The sequence below is a fragment of the Ranitomeya imitator genome, chromosome 7 (assembly GCF_032444005.1).
Source record: "Ranitomeya imitator isolate aRanImi1 chromosome 7, aRanImi1.pri, whole genome shotgun sequence".
NCBI classification, from domain to species: domain Eukaryota; kingdom Metazoa; phylum Chordata; class Amphibia; order Anura; family Dendrobatidae; genus Ranitomeya; species Ranitomeya imitator.
Genome location: NC_091288.1, coordinates 195,421,525 through 195,449,302, shown reverse-complemented (window position 1 = coordinate 195,449,302; position 27,778 = coordinate 195,421,525). Strand labels below are relative to the sequence as shown.

Here is a 27,778-nt window from a genome sequence, read left to right as displayed (position 1 = left end):
TTCACCTTGAGAACCTGTACGGTGAACTTTACACTTTGATAACAGAAAAACTTTGCTAAACTGGAAAAAAAACTCTTTGGGATCAGCATTTGTCAGATATAAGATAGTGGCTGAAAGGAATTGTGGAAGGAGCTGAGATGAGCAATGATACGACATAAGTCCAGCCAAGCGGCTTTTCCTCTTTCGATAGGTTTTTCCATATTTCATTATTAAAACATTAAAATTAGTAATCTTGCAATTCTCGCTCTGGCCACTAGGGCTTTTTTAGACTTGTACTTGTAATGCTTTGTCCAACGCCCCCGCATGGTGTCCCCTTTCTCCTTCCGTGCAGGGATGCCGGTTGCACCACTCTGGTCCTCGGCGCGGTCCCCGGTGTGCTTCCTTCTTCCTGCTCAGTTCCAGTTCAAAGCAGCGCACACACTCCCTTGCTCTTAAAGGGGCAGTTCATGCATATAGTAAATGCCCTCAACTTGTGGGCATCTGCAAGATCACTCCCAGACAATTGCTGGGAGTCATCCTGTATAAAAGACTCCCTTTCCCTTAGGGAGTCACCGAGCATCGAATTTAGTCTTGAGGTAGTTGGTGTTCTACCAGTGCAGTTGTGAGGTGCCCTGGTCCCGGTGTGCCCAGGGTCCTGAACCCGAATCCCTGGTCCCAGTGCTGCCAATTCCAGAACATTGTCCTCTGGTCCTGGTGCTGCCAAACATGTTCCCAAAGTCCCCTGGTCTCGGTGTGGACAGTTCCTGAACATTTCCCCCTGGTACTTGAAAGGCCATTCCTGAATCCGCAGTCCCCTGGTCTTGGTGCGACTAGCCAGTCCTGTTTCCAAAGTCCCCTGGTCCCGCTGCAGCCAGAGCCTGAACGTTGTCCCTGCCCATGGAGCAGCCAGTGCTGAATCCGCAGTCCCCTGGTCTTGGTGCGACTAGTCAGACCTGTTTCCAAAGTCCGCTGGTCCCGCTGCAGCCAGAGCCTGAACGTTGTCCCTGTTAATGGAGCGGCCAGTCCTGAATCCGCAGTCCCCTGGTCTTGGTGTGGCTAGCCAGTCCTGTTTCCAAAGTCCCCTGGTCCCGGTGCAGCCAGAGCCTGAACGTTTTCCCTGCTCATGGTGCGGCCAGTCCTGAATCCGCAGTCCCCTGGTCTTGGTGCGGCTAGCCAGTCCTGTTTCCAAAGCCCTCTGGTCCCGGGGCAGCCAGAGCCTGAACGTTGTCCCTGGTAATGGAGCGGCCAGTCCTGAATCCGCAGTCCCCTGGTCTTGGTGCGGCTAGCCAGTCCTGTTTCCAAAGTCCCCTGGTCCCGGGGCAGCCAGAGCCTGAACGTTGTCCCTGGTAATGGAGCGGCCAGTCCTGAATCTGCAGTCCCCTGGTCTTGGTGCGGCTAGCCAGTCCTGTTTCCAAAGTCCTCTGGTCCCGGGGCAGCCAGAGCCTGAACATTGTCCCTGGTCATGGAGTGGCCAGTCCTGAATCCGAAGTCCCCTGGTTCCAGTGCGGCTAGTGCCTGAACATTGTCCCCCTATCAGTGTGCTGCTAGTCCCTGATCCAGTATCCTAGACCGGTGTGTCTGAACATAGCCCTAATCAGTTAGAGTACCTGACCCCAGGGTCAGAAGCTGCAGTACCGGATCTGTCTAGGAGTGGTACCTGGTGACTACCTGCAGCCCAGGCTTCTCCACCATCAGGTGCTCCACTGAAGACAAGTTATCCGCTTAGCTATGCTCCTTCTTAGGCCGGTCAGGCCCTGTGGCACAGTGGGTCCACAAATCCACACTGCTGGGCATAAAAGTACTTCCTGTCGTTTCAGGAAGAGTTTTCAGCAGGCTCCTTATCATCAGAGGCAGGATTACAATGATAAGTGAAACCTCTATACGCAGCTGATAACACAGGATCAACCAATCACAATAGATTATTGTCTACCCGTCTGTTTTCAATGACACTCATTAGATGCCTCAATACAAATTATAGGGTCAGAACGTTCATTGTTGAGGTTGTTGGAGCTTGTCTGGTTACTAGGGATACGCTGCCTAGTAACAATTGTCTTTATCGTTGTTCAATCTTGACCCTAGCAATCATTCTCTGACCTCTCCAGATATTGCAGCGCTTATCCCATGCTTTTCCGTATCACTGACCACTGTATTATAATAGTCCCTTAAAGAAACATAGAAAGTGCACAAAAAATATCATAATGTCTCATCAATTCCTCCCATAATCTCCATTTTTCTATCTTATTTTGCCTCATATTCCAAATAAAACTGACTGATCAATAAAGAAATCTCCTTGTCTCAGATCTGCCATCTATTTCATGAGGTTGTAGAAAAAAAAAAACAATTGACTGCAGCAGGAGCCTCCCCCCTCAGATAAAATGTTATGAAGCCACACCCCCTTTTACAAGGGGCGTGGCTTAAGGTGGTCACCTGCTGGAAATGGAACTGATCAGCAGGAGGTTAACCCCTTTTGTTCTCTGCAGGATTTCTATAATACTGCCCGTTTTTCTGACTGACAAGCAGCGCGGGCGACTCCAGTCTAGAAAGTGATTATTTGCAGTGAGCAGATAGCCTTCATCTTCGCCGTGTAAGCCTAACCAAACACGGCGTTATTTACCCTCTCCGCTCACTTGCAGATCCTGTTAACACTCATTTAAAAAAAAAAAAATTATCGTGCATGATTTGCTGTCAAGCTTATTGGAGCATTTTAAAGCTTTTCTGGCAAGTCCGTGACCACTGGTATTAAAGCCCCACGCGCGTTGCCGCTAAGTGTGAGGGTGACAGCTGCTGCAAAGATTAGCCGCCTCCGCTAGTCAATAACAACATGAACTGTGTGTCACGGAGGGCGGAAGGGGCACCCAGGACTGGAATAATGTTCCCTAGACAGTCCTGGGAGACTACCAAGACTTTGTAGGGTATAACTTTTAATTTTGGAAATATCCCTTTAAATCTGTCAAAATTTGCAATGGAGTTTTCAATGCAAAAGTGATCAGAAACCAAATCTGTGTTCAACTGTATGCATATGTGCATGCTCCAGAATGACTTAAAGGGGTTGTGCCGAGGTTAGAAGTTATCCCCTATTGATAAGATAGGGGTAACCTCCCAGTCTCCTGGCAGGAGCATCAGGTGACCACTGCAGCCACTTAGAAACCATTGATTGGCTGCAGTCACAGTCACATTCAATCTGAGCCAGCAATGAGACCCCCATTTATTCCGAGTTCTCAGGTTCTGACCAGTCTTGATTCCCCCCGTTCCTTCATGCTACATTCCCCCTCGGTGAATAAATTTGATCACCCAAGTAAATGGTAGATGGTCTAAGGATGATCAGCTGTTTTTTTTTTTTGTAAAGACAACCCCTTTAAGTGCTACAGTATACTTGTAATCTATAATATCTTCTGCAAATGATAATCCAGCACACTTAGTCTTGGGACCGGCAAACGTCCAGTTTATAGGACAGAATTACATTGGGGTTGGAAATGAAAACCAAGGCTCGGGAAGATGAGTGAACTGAGCCCTTTAAGGCCAACTTTTTTTATTTCTAGAATATAAATGATGAATCCGGGCGATCGATGCAACTCCGGTGGACGGTAGAATGGTAGAAGAGGCATGCCTGGAATGTACAAACATATCGACTCAATATTGTTGTCTTACTATTTAACTGTATCTGACAGTGCAAAATGTCACCCACTACTCAAGACGAACATCAAAGACGACCCGATCTATAAAAAGCCAAGAAAGATCCTAAACACAATGGAAATCCACTAAGAGCCTCTTCTGGGGGTTTATCCATTAACTAAACACCTTCTGGATTGATTGCATCACTTAGATGTCTGCCGTACAATCAATCCCCGGATCTTCTCACTGCCGGGAGAAAAGTATCACAACAATGCAGAAAGTTACTTGTCACCATCTACAACCTGTCTCCTTGCTTTTTCTTCTGGCTCAGATGGAATGTGACTGTGACCGCTGCAGCCAGTCAGTGGTTTCTAATTGGCTGCAGTGGTTCCTTGATGCTCCTCCCAGAAGAGAAAGCCAAGAGACTGTTAGGGGATAAGGGTAGCAATATTGAGCGTCAGGGGTCCGGTAGGTATGTTCTTCACATAGGGGACTTTGGCCCATAGTGATCTGTGGGGGTCTCGGCAGCTTAACCTCAGCAATGATACATGGAAAGCATTTTTTGGAAAACCTCTCTTTAACTACCCCCTTATTTCTGAGTGACGCCACTATTCGCTTGCCCTTTTAGGGCCTTGACAAGTGAAAGGGGAGGTATCACTTTATATGTTTGCCATTCAGACACCAGGTCTGGGGAAAGCTGGATGACACTATAGATTGTCACCCAGTTTTCTCCAAAAAATACAATTTAACATGACATGACCCTGGTTAGGGGTTAGTTAAAGAGAACTTTTCACTGGATTTACTCATATAAACTGAGTATATCCCCCAATTACCGCTCCTTCACCGTTTCTGGAACAGTTTTTCTTTTTCTTCTGCGCCCCTCCATTCCAAAGTTATATCCCCGGATAATAATGGTGCAAATTGTCCCTTTAAGCAAATGGGTGTATACCACAGCACTTCTCTGTGGGCGTTTACATTTTATCTACTGACTCTGACCAATCAAAACACAGCCACGCCCTCAGAGAAGTTCTGTGGTACACGCCCCCAGGAGGTTAAAGGAAAAACGTGCTCAATTATTACCGGGGGGTATAACTTTGGAACGGAGGGGCGCAGAAGGAAAAGAAAAACTGTTTTGGAATCAGTGGAAGAGCGTCGACTGGGGGAGATATGTCCAGAAAAAGGTGAATGTCAAAGGCAATCTGCATTTATTACACAGGGACAGAGCGTCAGGACAAGTCATCATCCTCCGCCATGTGGGAAAAATGATCACTGATGAGATACAGACAGAGACTAATCCATTATTTATAGGACCGACCTGGAGCGGGCGATCGCTCAAACATTAATGAGGCGTATCTGGACTCTTTATAACATGAGCCCAATCTGCCCGAAAGCGTCCCCCGTCCTCAGCCCGCGGGTGTCACCTTCATGATGGCGTTACAGATATCTCCCTGCTCTTGCCTTTGGGCGGCCAACATTAGTACATAACTGGCAATTCCGCCACATGCTGCCGAGGCGCTGCTTGTCCCCCTAGGTCTGTGCCCACTACTGATGATGCTGGACAGTCTGATGTAGAACCTCATATTACACACCTCAGCTGCTGCAGACCTTCTTTGGCGTATTTATATCAAGCAGTGGTTCTGCAGCCGCGGATGTGTGCAGACAAAGGCCTAATGCACCCCTATTATATACTATCTTGTGGTCACCTTTCAGGTGTGAGACCTGGGTTATTCGGTGGGCTCTGCGTTCTCTCACTTTAATTGTGAACTGATCTTCTCTCTGACTTGTATTGGTATATATAATATATACTGTATCTGTGCAGTACTGGGCAAACGTTTAGGCAGGTGAAAAAAATGCCTCAAAGTAAGAATTGTGTAAAAAAACAATAGATGTTTATACAATGTAAAGTGTGTGTGTACAGTATATAATGTACATATGTGTGAACAGTGTATAGTGTGCGTATATACAGTATATAGTGTTTGCGTACGTTTGTGTATTTACAGTATACTTTGTACATGTGTGTACAGTATATAGTGTGGGTATATAAATTACATAGTGTATATATACAGCATTGTGCTTTCACACTCGTGGTAGTGTTGGTTGTGCTTTCACACTCGTGGTAGCGAGACGGACTCTACAACCCACACAAGTGGCTCAGGTAGTGCAGCTCATCCAGGATGGCACATCAATGCGAGCTGTGGCAAGAAGGTTTGCTGTGTCTGTCAGCGTAGTGTCCAGAGGCTGGAGGCGCTACCAGGAGACAGGCCAGTACACCAGGAGACGTGGAGGGGACTGTAGGAGGACAACAACCCAGCAGCACGACTGCTACCTCAGCTTTTGTGCAAGGAGGAACAGGAGGAGCACTGCCAGAGCCCTGCAAAATGACCTCCAGAAGGCGACAAATGTGCCTGTGTCTGCACAAACGGTTAGAAACCGACTCCATGAGGATGGTCTAAGTGCCCAACGTCCACAGATGGGGGTTGTGCTCACAGCCCGACATCGTGCAGGATGCTTGGCATTTGCCACAGAACACCAGGATTGGCAAATTCGCCACTGGCGCCCTGTGCTCTTCACAGATGGAAGCAGGTTCACACTGAGCACATGTGACAGACGTGACAGAGTCTGGAGACGCCGTGGAGAGCGATCTGCCTTCAACATCCTTCAGCATGACCGGTTTGGCAGTGGGTCAGTAATGGTGTGGGGTGGCATTTCTTTGGAGGGCCGCACAGCCCTCCATGTGCTCGCCAGAGGTAGCCTGACTGCCATTAGGTACCGAGATGAGATCCTCAGACCCCTCGTGAGACCATATGCTGGTGCGGTTGGCCCTGGGTTCCTCCTAATGCAGGACAATGCCAGACCTCATGTGGCTGGAGTGTGTCAGCAGTTCCTGCAAGATGAAGGCATTGAAGCTATGGACTGGCCCGCCCGTTCCCCAGACCTGAATCCGATTGAGCACATATGGGACATCATGTCTCGCACCATCCACCAACGTCAAGTTGCACCACAGACTGTCCAGGATCTGGCAGATGCTTTAGTCCACATCTGGGAGGAGATCCATCAGGAGACCATCCGCCGCCTCATCCGGAGCATGCCCAGGCATTGTAGGGAGGTCATACAGGCACGTGGAGGCCACACACACTACTGAGCATCATTTCCTTGTCTTGAGGTATTTCCACTGAAGTTGGATCAGCCTGTAACTTCATTTTCCACTTTGATTTTGAGCATCATTCCAACTCCAGACCTCCGTGGGATATTAGTTGTTATCTACATTGATCATTTTTAGGTTTTATTGTTCTCAACACATTCCACTATGTAATGAATAAAGATTTACAACTGGAATATTTCCTCAGTGTTATCTAGAATGTGAGATTTTAGTGTTCCCTCTATTTTTTTGAGCAGTGTATATAGTGTGTGTATATATAGTATATAGTGCGCGTGTGCACAGTTTATAGTGTGTATATATACGTTCCTCCTTTGGTCAGGCCTCATCTGGAACACTGTGTCCAGTTTTGGGGCGCCACATTTTAAAAAAAGACATCAACAAACTGGAGCAAGTTCAGAGAAGAGCGACCAGAATGGTGACCGGTCTGCAAACCATGTCCTATGAGGAACGGTTACAGGATTTGGGAATGTTTATCTTGCAAAAAAGAAGACTGAGAGGAGACTTAATAGCTGTCTACAAATATCTCAAGGGTTGTCACATTGTAGAAGGATCATCTTTATTCTCATTTGCACAAGGAAAGGCCAGAAGCAATGGGATTAAACTGAATGGGAGGAGACAGATTAGATATTAGAAAAAACTTTTTGACAGTGTGATCAACGAGAGGAACAGGCGACCACGAGAGGTGGTGAGTTCTCCTTCAATGGAAGCCTTCACACAGAGGCTGGACAGACATCTGCCTGAGATGGTTTAGTGCAGGGGGTTGGACATGACGACCCTGGAGGTCCCTTCCAACTCTACCATTCTATGAGTATATTGTGTGTATATGGGTATATAGTGCGTATACAGTATATAGTATGTGTCCAGTTTATAGTGTGCATATACAGTATATTGTGTGTATATGGGTATATACAGTAGTGTGTGTATATACAGTATATAGTGTGTTTGTGCAGACTATAGTCTGTGTGTTTACATACATGTATAATGTGTTGTGTGAACAGGCTGTTTCTGATCCGTTTCACCCCACACATTACAGCAGTGTCGTTACTTTGTGCTTTGTAAACACTGTAATGTTGCATTGCGGCTCCCGACACCACAACATACATTGATTGTCAGTTCCGCTATTGCCCAATGCAAAGAATCAGATGAAAGTTGAATCGGGAGTGGAGGTGAAGTTGTCAGGACGGGATCCTGTATTATGGATGCAAAGCAAATACACAAAGTGAAAAAGCAGCAAATATTTGCCCAGCTTTACATCTCCCCGGCCGCCTACTGACGCTGTGCTGGTAGAGACCAGTGCTGATACCGCTCCACTATCCCATTCTTGTCCTGTCAATTGTGGCCCCCGAACTTTGATCCTGGGCTGCCAGATTGGCCGTGTCTATATATCTGTAATTCAATAAACCAGACAAACCTCCAAACTTTAAAAGAATAACAAAAAGTGCGATGTGACAAATGTTTGTACTCCCACAACAACAAAAAAAAAAATAGTGGCCCTAGTGACGCCCCTTAGTGTTAGCAACCACTATAATAACCTTTCCGAGGCCCCCAGACAGCATAACGTCCATCTGGGCGATTATCTCGTCATCGGGACAGATTTTCATCTTCTTGTATCAATGATAATTTTGTATTCAATGACGGCAAGCAGAGATCTTGAAAACTACAAGGAATTGATGCCACAAAATATTATAAAATGATGACGCTTTCCACTGGTTACGGGGTGTTATGTGGGTGATTGGGTACTTTTCTCTCTCTGGCCTGCGGCGGTCCGCCATCATGCCACCACCGTGCCCAGCATCATCCAGTATCACCTACATATGATGCATATTTGTCATCATCTGTGATATATCTGCTGCGATCCGGAGGTGTAAAGTGAGTTAATATTAGTCCTGAAGTTAAATATTTACCACCTAGGAAAAGTTCCTGTCGACAGCTGGCACCGGGGCGGTGGGTGCTGGGCGAGGGCAGTAAGACTGGAGCGTAATAATAACATCCGCTGGTAAACAGGCACGGAACGCCGAACGGAACCCGTCCGACCGGTGAGACATTTCTGACCTTTTCCTAGAAAAATCGGCTGTTACATCCACCCCAATGTGCAGCACAACCGGTGTAGCGAGCAGATGGTAGCTCCTCTGTTCTTCTTTCTTCTGCCGTTTTTTGCCGGTTTGTAGGATTGGGAACGCGCTGTAAAAATCCATATTTGGTTTAGCTCCCTCTAGTGGTAACCGTCAAAAATCAGAATGGTATCATTTAAAGGGAATCTGTCATCAGATTTTTGTTACCCCATCTGAGAGCAGCATAACGTAAAGGCAGAGACCCTGATTCCAAAGATGTGTCACTTACTAGGCTACTTGCTGTAGTTTTGATAAAACAAAGATTTTATCTGCTGCAGATCTAACTGTTCTCTAAATGCTGAGCCCTGTATAACCCCGCCCACACCACTGATTGGCAGCAGTACACTGTGCATAAGCAGAAAGCTGCCAATCAGTGTTGGGGGCGTGGCTGGACTACCTGGAAGCAGGTTATCTAGTCCTCTAGTGAGAATCTACAGCAAGCAGCTCAGTAAGTGACACATCGATGGAATCAGTGTCTCTTTCTCTACATTATGCTGCTCTCAGATTAGGTAGTGAAAACCTGGCGACAAATTCCCTTTAACCCCTTCACGACATGCGCCGTACTATTACTGCGCATGTCGTGTCTCCCCCTTTGATGTGGGCTCCGGCGGTGAGCCCACATCAAAGTCGAGACATGTCAGCTGTTTTGTACTGCTGACATGTGCGCGCAATAGCGGCAGGTGGAATCGCCATCCATCCGCGCTATTAACTAGTTAAATGCCGCTGACAGCGGCATTTAACTACTGCTTCCGGCCGCACGGAATCGCTGACACATGATCGGGGGTCGGTGAAGCGTCGGTATGACAACCTGAGGTCTCCTTGAGACCTCTATGGTTACTGATGCCGGTTTGCTGTGAGCGCCCCCCTGTGGTCGTTGTTCATAGCAATCCTGTAATTCAGCTACATAGGAGCGATCTGATAATTGCTGCAATGTAGCAGAGCCGATCGAGTGGTGCCTGCTTCTAGTCTCCCATGGAGGCTATTGAAGCATGGCAAAAGTAAAAAAAAAAGTTTTAAAAAATATGAGAAAAATAAAAAAAAATATAAAAGTTTAAATCACCCCCCTTTCGCCCCATTCAAAATAAAACAATAAAAAAAAATCAAACCTACACATATTTGGTATCGCCGCATTCTGAATCGCCCGATGTATCAATTTAAAAAAAATGATTAACCTGATCGCTAAACGGCGTAGCGCCCAAAAAATTCAAAACGCCAGAATTACGTTTTTTTTGGTCACTGCAACATTGCATTAAAATGCAATAAAGGGCGATCAAAAGAACGTATCTGCGCCAAAATGGTATCATTAAAAACGTTAGCTCGGCGCGCAAAAAATAAGCCCTCACTTGACCCAAGATCCCAAAAAATGGAGACGCTACGGGTATCGGAAAATGGCGCAATTTTTATTTTTTTTAGCAAAGTTTGGAATTTTTTTTTCACCACTTAGATAAAAAATAACCTAGACATGTTTGGTGTCTATGAACTCGTAATGACCTGGAGAATCATAATGGCAGGTCAGTTTTAGCATTTAGTGAACCTAGCAAAAAAGCCAAACAAAAAACAAGTGTGGGATTGCACTTTGTTTGCAATTTCACCGCACTTGGAATGTTTTTCCCGTTTTCTAGTACAAGACATGCTAAAACCAATGATGTCGTTCAAAAGTCCAACTCGTCCCGCAAAAAATAAGCCCTCACATGGCCAAATTGACGGAAAAATAAAAAAGTTATGGCTCTGGGAAGGAGGGGAGCGAAAAACGAAAACGCAAAAACTAAAAAGGGTTGTGACTTGAAGCCAACCTGTCAAAACGATCTAGTTTTTGCTCTAATTTTATTCTCGCTACTCCCCTGAGTATTCAGTTTTTTGTTTCTTTTTTTCATTTTGCAATACGTTTCCAAGCCTTTTAATTTAGTGCTTATTTTTACAGTCTTTGCAAAGTGGGCGGTGCTCACAGGGAAATAATACAAAGCGGTCTAAAGACACGCCCCCGAGGATCCAGTAAGCACCGCCCACTCGGAAACACCATAAAAATTGGAGCTAAATAAAAAGGCCCACATCTCTGGAACCATAGTTCGAATATAAAAGAAACAAAAACAAACCAGAATACTGGGAGGAGCAGGGGTCTAAAATAGGAGCAAAAAATGGAGTTTATGACTCTTTTTTTCTAAACTCCTTTGCGCTGATTTACAGTCGCAGATCACATCATTGTTTCAGTTGAACTTTTGATAGATGCTCAGAAAACGCAGATAAGGTCTGTGACATACGGCCCACGCTCTGATGAAAATCTGACGAAACACTGATCATAAACACCGATAACACTCAGACCGATCCTCTCGTACCAGAAAATCACTAACCTGCACAGGGACCCATGGGGGCAGTCCATTTGGGTTAGGAGACCCACCGGTGGTGAGCGGAGCATTGCCATTCAAGTGTAGACCGTACATCACAAGCGCTCACTGATGGATTCTCAGTTAACTCATTCTGCAACCAGGAATGTGCCAGGAAAACAAAAGGGCTTGTTAGAGCCAAACGGTGCAACATTTTTAATGGGATTTTTTATTTTAGACAAAATAAATACTTCTAAATAAAAAAAGTATTCCCTGGGGAGGCATCCTTATCTTTCAATTAAAAAATTAAATCAAAGGGGTTGTTCAACATGCTAAAATAATTTGTCAGCTGCAGTGATTGTTCCTGGAATCACGTTTAACTGCTTAGACGCCGTGGTCACTGTCCGTCATAGCATCTAAGGGGTTTTACTGCTGGGATCAGAGGCAGCTCCGATCGCTGTAGTCTGTTCATCCCTTCAGTGGTCTCGGCAAGTGAACCTTCTCTGTCCATCTCTTCTTGTATAATGAATGATTAGATTATACATTTTTCTGCATATTGTAAATGCAGTGTAATAGGACTACTGATAAGCACTCGTTCACAGGGGCGGCCCACCGGAGGATTTACCGGTTGTCCCGTGGGCCAGTCCGAGCCTGCCTACGATTGCAGTCGGTTTAGCATACTTACCGTGAATTGTGTCAAATAACAAACCCAGCTCTGCTGCGTCTGTCCATCACCTGCCCCGTGTATGGGACTATGCTGTACACTCCAGCGCTCCTCCCCTTGTATGCGTCCGGGGCAGTCATGTGTCAGTGCATTTACCTTTGCACCTTTCTGCCTGCGCACAGAATGAACAATACGACGACGGAAGAGACTGGAATGATGGAGTCCAACGTGTCGCTGTCCACTCAGAGTCCCACGCCGGTGGGTAACAGCACGCTCAGCACTCTGGCGGCATTATTTACTATGGACATTAATAGTGCCGCTGAGCTCCGGACTGCGTCCAATACTTCTGTAGATGGGGATCAGTTGTTTCTGACAACCGCCGCTGCCCAGGGCATCTCGGGGGTCTTCGTCTGGACGGCTCTGCTGCTTACCTGCCACCAGGTAAGAAACCTTTGTACTTGTTCATGTAGATGAAATCGTGGCCATAATGGCTGTTTTAGATTAGGTTATTTTTCCATTTTTTCCTGCTTTCGTTTTTTCCTTTTTTTTTTTTTTTTGCTGGACGAGTTGTAATTTTGAACGACAAATATTCATTTTACCGTATAATGTACCGAAAATCAAGAAAACAAAATTCCCAAGAGTCGTACAACGTTCACTGTGCTGTAAAACCAGCCTGGCGACCTAATTCTCCAAGTCAGCGCAACTACGACAATGCCAGACTGTGATAGCATTTTAATGTATTTATATTTATTATTATTTTTTTATTTTATTTTTTTGTTATTATTTTATTTTAGTGGTTTAAAAAAAAAATCAGATTTCTGCAAAAAACGTTTGGATTGTATCACTATTTCCTGAGGCCCATAACTCTTTTTTTTTCCATCAATAGAGCTGTAAGTAATGTCCCCCACTGTCAAGTGACATCTTAAAACCAATAAAGCGCTGAGTAACGACTTCAAATAAATGATGCCCCCCTGAGTGCCGTCTTAAAAAAAAAAATCATCCCCGACGGCCCCCGGAAAGTAAATAATGCCCCCCTATTCACCCTTTTAACTAAAATAATGCCCTTAAAATTAATATTGTGCATGAGTGTGCCCTTAAAGGGGTATTCCCATAGCCAAGATCAAAGGTGTAATAATAATGATATTAGCAAATACCTCCAATCAGAAATGTAGCATAGTTCTTCTGATTAGCTATGTCTCTTTCCCCATGTGCAGGCATTGAAGGACCTTAGGTATCCATGGTTTCGGCCACTGATATAATGTCACTTAGCTAGTTGATAGTGGTCATAACCATGGATACCTAAGGTTCTGCAATGCCTGCACTTGAGGAAAGCGACATAGCGAATCAGAAGAACTATACAATATTTCTATTTGGAGGTATTTGTTAATATTATTACACCTACTAGGTATTGGGACAGGATCTTGGAGATGGAAATTCCCCTTTAAAACCTATAATGCCCCCAGAGATTGGGAACACCAAGGCTTGGTGCAGTGCTCAGTGATTGCCTGCTATTATCCGTATCTAGTACTGAATATCGGGCATTCTAAACATGTGACCCAGATGACATCATCACCCAGATGACATCATCACTCACCTATTATAACCAGACGCGTTATTCATCTTTTATTACAATGGCGGCTGCCACGTGAGGGACAGTCAGACTCGTCACCAGGTGTCGTCGTAACCTGGAATCACGCACAATGAGGCCGAGGCGCTCCCCCGATCCCGGGGTTTATGGCCGGTTACTCCTGTAGTCATAGCTACAGCGATATCTCCATCTGTCACTAACCCAGATGATATTTGATCAGGGAAGTGACCCTTGTACCGCGCTCACTGACTTGTGTCTCCCTCTTCCCGTTTGCTCGGCCTCAGGTATTGATTGACCTCCAAACCCTAAACTGGCTGGGTCATTCCTAACACACCTTTTCCTACCGTGAACATAGAAAGTATTTTTATTGATTTATTTTTTAATATATTATTTATTTTGTATTTATTTATTATTTATGTATTTTTTTAATTATTATGTATTTATTTTTTTAATTTATTAAGTTATTTCCTAACGTGAACATATAAAGTATTTTTATTGATTTATTTTTTAATATATCATTTATTTTGTATTTATTATTTTTGTATTTTTTTTATTTATTATGCATTTATTTTATTTTTTTATTATTTATTAAGTTATTTTTTATTTGTTTATTTTTTTTGTATTTATTTAGTCATTTTTTTGTATTTATTATTTAGTCATTTTTTATGTATTTAGTTATTTTTTATTTATTTTGTATTTTTTTCTTTATTATTTCGTTATTTTTCATTTATTTATTTTTTTGTATTTATTATTTAGTTATTTTTTACTTATTAGTTATTTTTTATTTATTTATATATTTTACATTTATTATTTATTTTGTATTTACTATGTATTTTTATGTATTTTTTTTATTTATTACCCTATTTAGTTATTTTTAATTTATTTTGTATTTTTCATTTATTTATTTTTTGCATTTATTATTTAGTTATATTTTACTTATTAGTTATTTTTTTTATTTATTTATATATTTTATATTTATTATGTATTTATTTTTGTATTTATTAATTATTGTTATTTTTTATTATTTTTTTGTATTTATTATTTAGCTATTTTTTAAAATTATCTATTTTATTTGCAGATTTATCTCCATCTCCGAAATTACACGATTCCCAACGAGCAGCGTTACATCATCCGGATCCTCTTCATTGTACCCATTTACTCCTTCGACTCCTGGCTGAGCCTCTTGCTCATAGGCAATGACCAGTACTACGTGTATTTCGACTCGGTCCGGGATTGCTATGAAGGTGAGGACGGTGCAAGTATATGAGGTTCCAAATCAGTGGTTTCATTAATCATTTCCAATATTATTATATTAGCACTGTCTGCTGATAACTGCAGAATGAGTTAACTGAGAACCCATCAGTGAGCTCAATCTGATAGTCTGAGAGTATGCAACTCTGCATTTTTTTTTTCCAAGGATAATAAATGCTGCATTTACCACCATCAACAACATGAATGAGATCTCTGAAATCTCATGCACACGCTGCTTATTTTTTTTTTCCTTGGCGGATTTTAACCATGAAAGCATTTTTTTTTTAATCAACTCTGCAGCGTGTCAATTCTTTCAGCGCTTTTGCAGCGTTAGAACTCGGAAAAAAAGACAAGATGATATAAGTTACAAACAATTCCATCCAAACGAGCTCGCTGATGGATTCCCAGTCGACTCATTCTGCAGCCAGCAATAGAAAAGCTGTAGAAGGCAAACAAACCGGACGCATGGAGAAGACTATGACAATGAACGGCATTTAGTATGCTTTCTGCTTTTGTTTTCTGTTATCAGCCTTTTCACTTTCTCCAATATTTTCCTTCTGCAGCCTTTGTGATATACAGCTTCCTCAGCCTCTGCTTTGAGTATCTTGGTGGAGAAAGTGCGATTATGAGCGAGATACGAGGGAAGCCGGTAAAGTAAGTGGTTTGGATCCGTCTATTGTGTGCAGGGGGCTTACGTTTCTGCCCCGTCACTTGGCTCATGGCGCCGCTGTCTTTCCATCAGATCCAGCTGCTATTACGGGACCTGCTGTCTCCAAGGAATGTCCTACTCCATTGGGTTCCTCCGGTTCTGTAAACAGGTGAGGCCAAACGTTGGAACGGGTCAGACCCTGATGTTGGGGAGATGTTCTAGCTCAACCCAATGGTGTTGGATGAGATGGAGGGTCCAGGCCCTGTCGTTCCTCCATCAAACTCCCCCCCAACCTTGTGCACCGGCGGGCACAGTCATGAGGAACATAAATGGGTCTTCTCCAAACTATCTCCACAAAGATGGAAGCTACAACTGTCCACAAGGTCTCGTCCTTAAGATTTCTTGACTGGAACTAAGGGGCTGAGACCGACCACTGAAAAACAACCCCATGTGTCCTGGCATTCACCCAACCCAGGCTCCGCCATCAGACGCCAGATACAGAAGCGTGATCCTTCAAGTTTCCTCCAAAATCCAGTGTTGGCAGCTTTACACCACTCGATCCGACGCTCAGCATTGTGCTTGGTGATGTACGGCAGCAGGCAGACGCTCGGCCATGGAAGCTCATGCCATGAGTCTCCTGTCACATTGCCTATGTGACGTCAGGCGAGGAAATCAGACAGTGAGCTAATGAGGCTCGTGCAACCTCGGAAGGCTGAACCTTGGGAAGTGCTCGATCACGCCCAGAGCACTTAATGCCTCATTTACGTAAAAAGGCTAATTTCTCGGGAATGCAAAAACATATAGAAAATATATAGGTGTCATCGAATTTAGCTTTCAAAGACCTGCAAGACTGTATATGCATTTTGGGGGGGATAATGGGGTGTAATTTTGTTGTCCCACAATAAGTGGGTGAAGGCCCCCAGAGTCACCACTTATGCATCTTGGGCTCAGTCTCTTTCCTAGGACAGGACACTCTCCAGGCATCTGCCGGTATGAAGCATACCTATAATTAGTGAGGGATTCCAGAGCAGGACAGCGCCAGACGTGAGTCTGCGCCAGACGTGAGTCATCACTCACCGCAGCAGTGCCTCTTCCCTTCTGTTTGCAGAGCTGTCGCCTGCCGGAGAGACAATACTGAGGTTTATTTATGAAAACAGCAGCAAATAACGGGATCGGAACCAATCAGATCCATCCGGCGACTTCCTAATCGCTGCCAGACAAATAACTGGTGGAATCTGATTGGTTCCTACAGACGAGTTCACAGACTATAAACATTCATTTGTATATGTCCCCGACGCCATCGTTTCCCGAACTGCTGGGATAAATTTATCCCTGGGAACGTTTCCTTCTTTAAAGGTTTTTGCTTTAAATAATAATTTAAGAATTTAATGTTAATTATATTCGGGAGGGATAAAAAGTGGTTCCACTGGGGCTCGAACCCAGGACCTTCTGCGTGTAAAGCAGACGTGATAACCACTACACTATGGAACCCTGTGCTGCTACTCCTGTCCGTGTAGAAATCAGACACAATGTTATGGATGGGTGGGACCTGTGTAGGAGCTTGTATAGATCCCTTTAAAGGTCTATGGCGAGAAGGTTTCCTTTAATCCTGATATTTGGATGGTGGGAATGACAGATTATCTCTCCAGGGTCTACGCTGTTGAGTTGCAGCCTTGCATAGCGCCATTGCCGGACTGGTGTGCCAAGGGCCCACCAGTAATATTGACTCTGCTGGCCCACTGCTCAGCTACATGCAAATGTTACATTACCCTCATTCACAAATGTGCCTGTGTTTCTATATAATAGAATTTTCTGCACATAGAGAAACAAACGTATTGTGCCAACTAGCTCTCTTATGGGCGGAGAGCCCATTCCTCCATGGGGGCCCACCGGAGAATTCTTCTGTTCTCCTGTTTGCCAGTCCGAGTCTGCATGGCGTCTTCTGGACACGATCTCCTTGATCCTAGAGTCATAAATGAGCTCTCATTAGTGACTCTCCAATAAAGGGGGCCCCCGATATGACTTCCATATGTAGACACTTGGATAGGAGTTTGACTTGAGCAGTTAGTTGACCACCAGGGGGTAACATTCTCTAATAGGACAATCCCTTTAAGAAATAAGACTATACTCTTAAACGAAAAGTTTCCGACATGTGTCACGCCCCCCTTAAGACCTGGAGTTAGACGGTCAGGTCAGGTCATGAATCGCAGATCTTCCTTAGAGATGGTGTGATTTGTGTCCCATATTAAATGGATTTAGTTTCTTCTGGTGCTGAAGAGGTTAACAACCCTTTCTATGCTGATCAGAAACATGCAGCTCCATTTCAGCTGTTGCTGATCTGGTCATTTCCTCTTCCTATATAAACCGGTCAGACCTTCTTGTCCCTGCCGGTGAAAGGTTTGTCTTCCTGTGCTGTGTGCTAAAGCTAAGTGGTTGGAGTAGAGTTGTTGTAGTAGTGACTGTGATTTGCTGTAGTACGTGTGTGTTTAGCTCCTGGTCCCTGTTACCATTTAGTTTATTCCTCCCTGTCCCTATCCTCCTCCCTATTGTTGGTTAGTGCTTTTGTATGATAGTGCCTCATGTGGTGGGTGAGGGGACAGATCAGGGTTTAACAGGAGCATGGTAAAGTTGGGGACTCAGGCCTCTCTACCTTCAAGAGTACCCCCAGGACAGGGATAGTTAGGATCCCAGTTCCAGTTATCGAAATTAAAGTGCACTATTACACAATGGGAGAAACATCTGGACAGTTTTATACATTATGTATCATGGCGGTATTCTCTGTTTTTACAGGCAACCCTGCAGTTCTGCATAGTGAAGCCCATCATGGCCGTTGTTATAATAATATTACAAGCATTTGGGAAATACCACGACGGGGATTTCAAGTGAGTGATTATTATTAATAGCATTTTTTTTTTTTTGCTTTTATGAAACTTTGAAAATGATAACTCACATAACCCATTAGTGACATCCGCCATATATTTTGCCCAATGTGCGCCATCACTGTATGGAGCGGGCTCAGGAGCTGACCCCGCTCCATACAGCGCAGGTCGCGGCTCAGTCACTGCCGCAATCATCGAGGCCTGTAACTTCCTTAGATGCCTCTGACCATTGCGACAGCAGCATTTAGGGGGTTAGGAATGAGAGTAAGGGGCTTTATAGGTGTGACAGGGTTGGGCTTCATGGGAGAGCGGTAATTATTTATATTGCACCGTACTGTGTAGATAATCAAGTGACCACAAGTCACCTAAGGGAATCGTTAAAACAAAAAAAAAGTATTTTAAACAAATACGGTATATAATAAAAAAAACATAAAATATGAAGTTAAACTTGCCCCAAAATGCAAATGTCTAAAAAAAAAAAAAAAAAAGTACAAAAAAGTTTGGTATCATCCTTTAATATTGAGATTTTACGACGTAAATGGTAGTTATACACATACGTTAATGTACATCTATACACACCAAGCTTTAGAAGGTTTGTTTTTTATATATTTTAAGGGGGCTGGCTTATCTCAGCAACCTCTTTATTTGCCCCTTTAAGACATATAGACATTATACATGGAGTAAACTACTAGATCAGGAGCAAAGAGGACAAACAACTCTTGGCTGTCACTGTCCTGACCCGGTTTGTACACTTAGCACTTGAATGACTGCATGTAATACTACATTCCTCCAGTAGTGGCCGCTGTAGGGGGAAAAAAATGGCAAATACTGGAAAAAGAGGAAAATATCCCCCAATCCCTCTATAAGAGGGTGATTCGCCAGCTTCTTTATAGGGAAGCAGGGAACAGGTCAGACAAATATAATAATAAGTAGCAGGCTGTGATTTTATGGTACTTTGTGTGATTTGTAGGGGTACCCATATATATCTTTATGAATGGGAGATATAATATTTACCGTATATATACTGTATCTAGATAGATAGATGTCTGTTAGGGTGGTTTGGATAGCAATATATTGTTATATGATATATTATTATTTATTATTGTGTTGCTTAAAATATATATTAAATATAACAAAAAATAAACTAATAATAAAAAAATATATATATTTTTTTACATTAATATAATTTGCAAATTAAGCACAATTCACATATCTGGCTATATATTAGATTGTATTTAATGCACGGCGTCTGGATTTTTCACCCCGCACACTGCGCTATAGATGCCACAAGCCAGGCTCTCTGTTTATAAAACTGTATTAATGTGCTGCCACCTACAGGCCGGTGATTGAGATGCACGCTATTGTAACACTCTTAAAGGGCCAGTAAACATCTTGCAACAAGTATTTCTGACAATTTCTTACTGGAAGTATTCAAAGACACGAGTCGGTGGTTTATCCCATATTACTATGTTACAATCGATGCTGGGCTGTTACCTAATTTTCCCGTTCTGTGATTTTCTCCTTGCAGCGTTCAGAGCGGTTACCTGTACATCACCATCATATATAACTTTTCGGTCAGCCTGGCCCTCTACGCCTTATTTCTCTTCTATTTTGCCACCAAGGAGCTGCTGCATCCCTTTGAGCCTGTGTTGAAGTTTCTTACCATCAAAGCTGTCATCTTTCTATCATTTTGGCAAGGTTGGTATGCGATACCCCATCGGTGATGGACTTTGAAGAGGGTGTCAGAGTTTCAAAAAGTTACAAAAACCAAAAGAATTATTATAAGATATAAAAAAAAAAAAAAAAACACAATCACTTCTTTATTCCTTATACAGTATATTATTTTTGTCTGGAGGATCCTTATATAATCTGAGAGCAGCATAATGTAGAGACTGAGGTCCTGATTCCAGCGATATGTCACTTACTGGGCTTCTTGCTGCAGTTTTTTATAGAATCCCTGTTTTGTCTGATGTACTGTAGATGTAGCGACTTTAGGCTTCTGGGCTGTGTATAACCCCGCCCACAGATCTGATTGGCTGCTTCCTGACTACATGGTCAGCAAGCTGCCAATCAGTGGTGGGGGCGGGGTCACACAGATTATCCTGACTGCTGTGCAGGTGAGACCTAGTCCTGCAGTGATATAAAACACTGATTGTATTGAAACTACAACACACAGCCTAATAAGTGACATATCCCTGGAATCAGGCTCTCGGGCCCTATATTACGCTGCTCACAGATTGAACCACAAAAGCCTGCTGACACATTCCCTTTAAGACCTTCCCTATCTGATTGTCCCTCTTACCTTATTCCTGTAGGAATGCTCCTGGCGATACTGGAGAGATGCGGTGTCATTCCTGAGGTACAGATCATTCATGGTAACACGGTTGGTGCGGGGACAGTCGCTGCCGGGTATCAGAACTTCATAATCTGCATTGAAATGCTGTTTGCGGCCATTGCGCTGCGCTACGCCTTCACCTGCCAGGTCTACCGGGAGAAAACTGAAAACTCAACAGGTAAATGTCTCAGTTTTGGGATATTAGAGTGAATCGTGTAGGCATTACTGAGGGATCCCCTCCGCCTGTCTTACCACTTTGATGTAATTGTTGTTACTGACCGCTGCTTCCTAGGGGATTAAATGACCAGATTGGAGTAATCTCCAGTCCCGGCAGTTACAGCAGTGTTACATACATATACAACTGAGCCTATTTCACACCACACACTTCTTGTTGCCTTCCGCCATCAATAGAGGACTGATGACACCAAGTGATTGTGACAACCACTTTCTTTATCAAAGAATATAAAGTATGGTTGTCACAGCTTGTCTATTGGCCCTTCTCCCAGCATGATTGACAATACTGGATCTTCAAGAATCTGGAGATCTATTTGTCTTCTGCTAAGTAGTGGCTTCCATTATAAGGAAGATCTGTTCGAAGGGGTCTTCAGCTTCAAAAATTGCCTTAAAGTGAATTTGTCACCAGGTTTATGCCACCTAATCCAAGAGCAGCATAATGCAGAGACAGAGACTCTGATTCCAAGGATGTGTCACTTACTGGGCTGCTTGCTCTAAAGTTTTGATAGTTTTATCAGCAGGATATTATCACTAGAAGACTAGTAAACCTTCTGCCATGTAGTCCTCCATACTCATAAGCTCGGTATAATGCCGCCCCCACCACTGATTGGAAGCTTGCTGTCGATGCACAGTGTACACAGAAAGCAGCCAATCAGTGGTGTGGGCGGGGTTATACAGAGCTCAGCATTCAGAGAACTGGTAGAACTGCAGCAGACAAAATAAGGATTTTATCAAAATAACAGCAAGCAGCCAGGTAAGTGATACATCCCTGGAATCGGGATCTCTGCCCCTACATCAGATGAGTGTGTGAAAAATCATCCTTTTTCAACCAGAAAAAAAAAAAACAGAAGATTTTTCATCCATATTGTCATCCGTTTACAATCCACACATCTGTTTTGCACCTCCGTTTCTACATGGAAAATTTCATAAATAATAAAAATCCAGAATTTGCCTATGCTAATATTTGGAATGAATCTGTGAAAAATGCCTGACATATGGATAACTCATATCTGATCCATTTTTTTTGCCTAATAATGGGCATCTGAAATAAGGATCAAAGTAGGAAGTTACAACTTTTTTTTACTATTGGTCCTAGTGTAAAAACGTTCATTGACTCGCGTTAGTCCTCGTACTGTCCGTATGTTACCCATTTTGCATATGTGTAGCACACAGCCGCTTAAAGGGAACCCGTCAGGTCGGATAATGCTGTTAACTTGCAGAAATGGGGTTAATTTGCGGGATAATAGTGTTATGAAGCTGCACCGAAAGTGCGGCTCTCGAGAGAAAATTAACTTTATTCCTCTCGGGAGCCGCCGGCTTTCAGTCATTAAGTGCTCCACTGCGGCTACAGTTACCACTGACAGCAGTAAGAGCGGCTGCTTTAAACAAGCCCCGGGACTGACTGGCGCACTGCTGAGCCGGCTGTCAGTCATTGTGCAGGGAGCCACCACTCATGGTGACGGAGGCCACACCTGTATGACTGAAAGCCGGCGGCTGAACATCATTCGGGTGCCCATTGACTTGCCGATTTGTGATCCGACCCTTTTCTTACAGCAAATGTGGCGCCCATGCAGAGCATTTCCAGCGGTTTGAAAGAGACGATGAGTCCCCACGACATCGTGCAAGACGCCATCCACAACTTCTCACCAGCGTACCAACAGTACACCCAACAGTCCATGCAAGACATGGAGCGGAAAGCTCAAGGACAGAACGGGCACACAGTTGCCACCAATGGACATTCAAGCAAGAAAAAGAAACAGAACGAGAAGATGATGCTCATTGTATCCGATGACGAGCTCTAGGTGTTCACCCAAGACTTATGGCTCCTGCCCCGGGGACTATAGCTGCTTTGGTTTACCAATGTTTCTGACTTGTGGGCGTCTTAAAGGACCCATTCGACGCATGGGCTTGATGTCCGCCCCAAAAGAAACTCTCATATTGGTCTGCATCAGGTCATGACCTTGCCAAGGATGGAGCAACTTGACTATTTTGTTAGCATCTTTAGCCAAATGCCTTCTTTTGTCCTCTTTGTGCAGAGTAGATAGTTTGTTATTTTTTATGTTGTTTAGTGTTTTTTTTTTATTAATTTTTGCACGATGCCAAATTTTTCTTTTTTTTTTTTTTTTTAAATTAAATCTTGTTCCTGCAATCCCAATGCAGATATCAGAAACCCACCACGGCTTAATTTGTAAGTCCAAGGTCAGTTTTGCAGACAGTCGTCTCCTCGTTAACAGTTTACATTGATATTCTTCTCACACTCAATAGTAACAGATGCAGAATAAAGATGGGACAATGCGTCAAAGTCATTTCAAATAATACGGTGAGTGTACGGGAAGATAGATGAAATCATTTTCTGGAAAAACCATGTGGAATTTTTTTTTTTTTACCCTTTTATTTCTCTTCCGGATTAATACAAGACGGTTGATTTGGGGATTTTTTCTGTAAATTTTCGTCTAAAGGAGTACATTAAAGATGTGGATCTTAGAAAAAAAAAACTAAAGTAAATTATTTTTTGTGGTTTTTTTTCTAGTATATCATTAGAGACATAATTCGAGTTTTATTGTGATTGATCAGCCAGATAAAAATTGTATCAATTCACTGTATGTCATGATCCATTGATTTTCCTTCCCGTGAAAATTGGAGGTGCTGAGAGTGATGTTTAATCTGGGGTTAATACCGGATGGATACCCTCTTCATCCCCAAAAATTAAAAGATGACTGATGATGACGTTATGAGCGCCAAACCACAGACCCACCATCTGGAATGATGACACTTGCGCGGGATCTCATTTCCATAAAAGTTTGGATGGATTTCTATAAAGGTGCAGTTAAGCAGCCGTATAAATCGGAATAAAATCAGAACGCAGTGTACGGACTTAGAGGACCTGTCACTTGCCATAAATGTATTAAAAAAATGTCCTAGTGTAAACGCTGAATCCGGCCTTGTTTTTCTTTAGTTCTTGAGCTATCGCCCCTTCTTCTGTACTTCCTTGCGAAAGTATTCAGATCCCTGGAACTTTTCAACCTTTTCCCACATACTGTATATCATGCTTCAAACATAAAGATACCAAAATTAAATTTTGTGTGAAGAATCAACAACAAGTGGCACACAATTGTGAAGTTGAACAAAGTTTATTGGTTGTTTAAAATTTTTGTGTAAATTCAAAAACTGAAAAGTGGGGCGTGCAATATTAATCGGCCCCTTTACTTTCAGTGCAGCAAACTCACTCCAGAAGTTCATTGTGGATCTCTGAATGATCCAATGTTGTCCTAAATGCCTAATAATGATAAATATAATCCACCTGTGTGTAATCAAGTCTCTGTATAAATGCACCTGCTCTGTGATAGTCTCAGGGTTCTGGTTGAAGCACAGAGAGCATCATGAAGACCAAGAAACACAACAGGCAGGTCCGTGATACTGTTGTGGAGAAGTTTAAAGCTGGATTTGGATACAATATAATTTCCAAAACTTTAAACATCCCAAGGAGCACTGTGCAAGCGATCATATTGAAATGGAAGGAGTATCATACCACTGCAAACCTACCAAGACCCGGCCGTCCCTCTAAACTTTCATCTTTTCAAACAAGGAGCAGACTGATCAGAGATGCAGCCAAGAGGCCGATGATCACTCTGGATGAACTGCAGAGATCTACAGCTGAGGTGGGACAGTCTGTCCATAGGACAACAATCAGTCGGACACTGCTTAAATCTGGCCTTTATGGAAGAGTGGCAAGAAGAAAGCCATTTCTCAAAGATATCCATAAAAGTGTTGTTTAAAGTTTGCAACAAGCCACCTGGGAGACACACCAAACATGTGGAAGAAGGTGCTCTGGTCAGATGAAACCAAAATCGAACTTTTTGGCAACAATGCCAAATGATATGTTTGGCGTAAAGGCAACACAGCTCATCACCCTGAAGACACCATCCCCACTGTCAAACATGGTGGTGGCAGCATCATGGTTTGGGCCTGCTTTTCTTCAGCAGGGACAGGGAAGATGGGTAAAATTGATGGGAAGATGGATGGAGCCAAATACAGGAACATTATTGAAGAAAACCTGTTGGAGTCTGCAAAAGACCCGAGACTGGGACGGAGATTTGTCTTCCAACAAGACAATGATCCCAAACAAAGCAAAATCTGCAATGGAATGGTTCACAAATAAACATATCCAGGTGTTAGAATGGCCAAGTCACAGTCCACACCTTAATCCAATCGAGAATCTGTGGAAAGAGCTGAAAACTGCTGTTCACAAACGATCTCCATCAAACCTCACTGAGCTCGAGCTGTTTGCCAAGGAAGAATGGGCAAGAATTTCAGTCTCTCAATGTACAAAACTGATAGAGACATACCCCAAGCGACTTGCAGCTGTAATTGCAGCAAAAGGTGGCGCAACAAAGTATTAAAGGGGCCGAATAATATTGCACGCCCCACTTTTCAGTTTTTGAATTTCCACAAAAATGTAAAATAACCAATAAATTTTGTTCAACTTCACAATTGTGTGAAACTTGTTGTTGATTCTCCACCAAAAATTTACATTTGTTATCTTTGTTTGAAGCATGATATGTGGGAAAAGTTCCAGGGGGCCGAATACTTTCGCAAGGCACTGTACATTCAGGTCCTATTGGTGGGATCATCTTCTACTATATATTTATGCCATAAATGCACAAGATAGGAATACGCTTTTAACGTGCCCAAACACTCGGCTATCTCTGCCGACTTATCTGTGTAAATTGTTGAGATGGGAGTAAGCAGCTGCCAGACATTGCTAGAGTGAGCGAAATACTCTCTTGTATGCCTTTTGAACTCCAAATTAATAAGATTTGTTTTACAAGAGCTCGAGAAGTCAATACAGTACGGCCTTGTGTGGTGTACCCAGGGTTTCTGGTTTATTAGCACATGTAGGTACTTTAAAAGATCCCTCTGAGCTATGAGCCAATAGGAACTTTAGGGGCGTGAATATAAATGTTAAACTTCCCCACTTTCTTGATCACTATGACAAGAGGTTATAAGACCAAGATGGATGCCATCGTCACAAAATAGATTCTTCTCACACTAGTGTCAGCATTTCCCCCAGTGAATAAAAGGATCGGGTGATGAAATGATTAAATACTGACTGTCGGATTCTTTTCATCGTCTGTCGAAGATATGTTTGGAGGTGTCCGTTCATAACAGGAGGTCCTGCCCATAGCAGGTTTCACCTACTTTAATGTCCATAGTGGCCTTTGGACACAAGGAAAGGACAATGGCAAAACAGTTGCTGAACAGTGGAAATAATGATACTTTCTTTTTACTTTTATTCCTAACATCCATGTAAAGTGGCTTGCAGAAGTATTCATCCCCTTGGCATTTTTCGTGTTTTGCTACCTCACAACATGGAATTTGTGTGTTTTTTTTTTGAGGGTTTGTATCAGTTCATGTAAAGAACATGTCTACGACTGGGAACATTTGTTTTTCTTTTTATTGTGACGCAACCAGCAAATAAGACAAAATAACTGAAAACTTCAGTGTGCATAACTATTCCCCCTCATAAAGTCAGTACTTTGTAGAGCCTCCTTTTGCAGCAAGTACAGCTACAAGTCACTATGAGCTTTCCACATCTGGCCACTGGGATTTTTGCCCATTATTCAGGACAAAACGGTTTCATCTTTTTCAAGATAGATGGTTTCCGCTGATGAACAACAATGTACAAGTCTGATCACAGATTCTCAGTTGGATTAAGATCTGGACTTTGGCTAGACCACTCCAAAACATTTACACCATTCCCCTTACACCACTAGAGTGTTGCTTCAGCAGTATGCTTTGGGTCATTGTTTTGTTGGAAGGTGAATATCCATCCCAGTCTAAAATCACTGACAGACTGAAGCAGGTTTTGCTCAAGATTATCCCTGTATTTTGCACCATCCAACTTCCCCTCAACTTGGCCAATTTTCCCTGTCCCTGCTGCCGAAAAACATCCCTACAGCATGATGCTGCCACCACGTTTCACTGTGGGGATGGTGTTCTTAGAGTGATGACCTGTGTTGGTTTGGCACCAGACAGAGCGCTTACCTTGGTGGTCAAAAAGTTCAATTATAGTCTCATCTGACCACAGCACCTTCCTCCATACATTTGGGGAGTCTTTTGGCAAACTCAAAACAAGCCTTACATTTTTTTTGCGTGTAAGTAAAGGCTTTTTTCCACCCACTCTTTCATAACGGCCACCTCTGTGGAGTGTACGACTCATTGTGGTTGTATGGACAGATACTCCAGTCTCTGTTTGGGAACTCTGCAGCTCCTTCAGGGTTACCTTTGGTCTCTATGCCGCTTCTCTGATTAAAGCTCACCTTGCCCGGGCTGAGAGTATCGGTGGGCGGCCCTCTCTTGGGAGGTTTGTTGTTGTACCATGTTCTTTCCCTTTGATAATGGATATGATGGTGTTCCGGGGGATCATCAGATACTGGGAGATTTTTTTAAATTTTTTATTACCCAACTCTGACTTGTACTTCTCAACAACGTTGTCCGTGACTTATTAGGCAATCTCTTTGGTCTTCATGGTGCTGTTTCAAGATGTTGTTGGTCTCCATGGTGTTTGGTTAGTGCTGCTTCTTGTTAATAGTTTTGCAGCCTCTGTGGCCTTTCAGATAAGGTAACGAGTATATACTGACAGACAGGTGACACTTAGGCTGTGTGCACACGTTGCGGTTTTTTCGCAGTTTTTCCCGATAAAAACGCTATAAAATCGCAAAAAACAGCATACAATAAGCATCCCATCATTTAGAATGAATTCCGCATGTTTTGTGCACATGATGCGTTTTTTTTTCCGCGAAAAAAACGCAGCATGTTCATTAATTTTGTGGGTTTTTTGGCCGATTTCCCCACTACAAAATGCATTGGGAAGTGTCCGGAAAAAACCGCGGCAAAAACGCATGCGGTTTTTATGCGGATTTCTTGCAGAAAATGTCCGTTTTTTCTCAGGAATTTTCTGCGAGAAATCCTGAACGTGTGCACATAGCCTTAGA

The 27,778-nt window shown here is 43.2% G+C and overlaps 1 protein-coding gene and 1 non-coding gene across 2 annotated transcripts in view; one reads left to right on the top strand and one right to left on the bottom strand.

The window, feature by feature from the left end:
• Positions 1-23,711, top strand: part of TMEM184A (transmembrane protein 184A) — a 29,116-nt gene extending 5,405 nt beyond the window's left edge. Inside the window, exons 2-9 of the mRNA XM_069734321.1 lie at positions 12,030-12,288; positions 14,514-14,679; positions 15,250-15,340; positions 15,429-15,504; positions 18,126-18,217; positions 19,743-19,912; positions 20,530-20,727; positions 22,338-23,711. Coding sequence (XP_069590422.1) covers positions 12,031-12,288; positions 14,514-14,679; positions 15,250-15,340; positions 15,429-15,504; positions 18,126-18,217; positions 19,743-19,912; positions 20,530-20,727; positions 22,338-22,585 — 1,299 coding nt within the window. The 5' untranslated portion in view covers position 12,030 and the 3' untranslated portion in view covers positions 22,586-23,711. The remainder of the gene's footprint in view (positions 1-12,029; positions 12,289-14,513; positions 14,680-15,249; positions 15,341-15,428; positions 15,505-18,125; positions 18,218-19,742; positions 19,913-20,529; positions 20,728-22,337) is intronic.
• Positions 16,754-16,826, bottom strand: TRNAV-UAC (transfer RNA valine (anticodon UAC)). The gene has a single exon. It is a non-coding gene; the product is annotated as a tRNA-Val (tRNA).
• Positions 23,712-27,778: the final 4,067 nt, after the last annotated feature.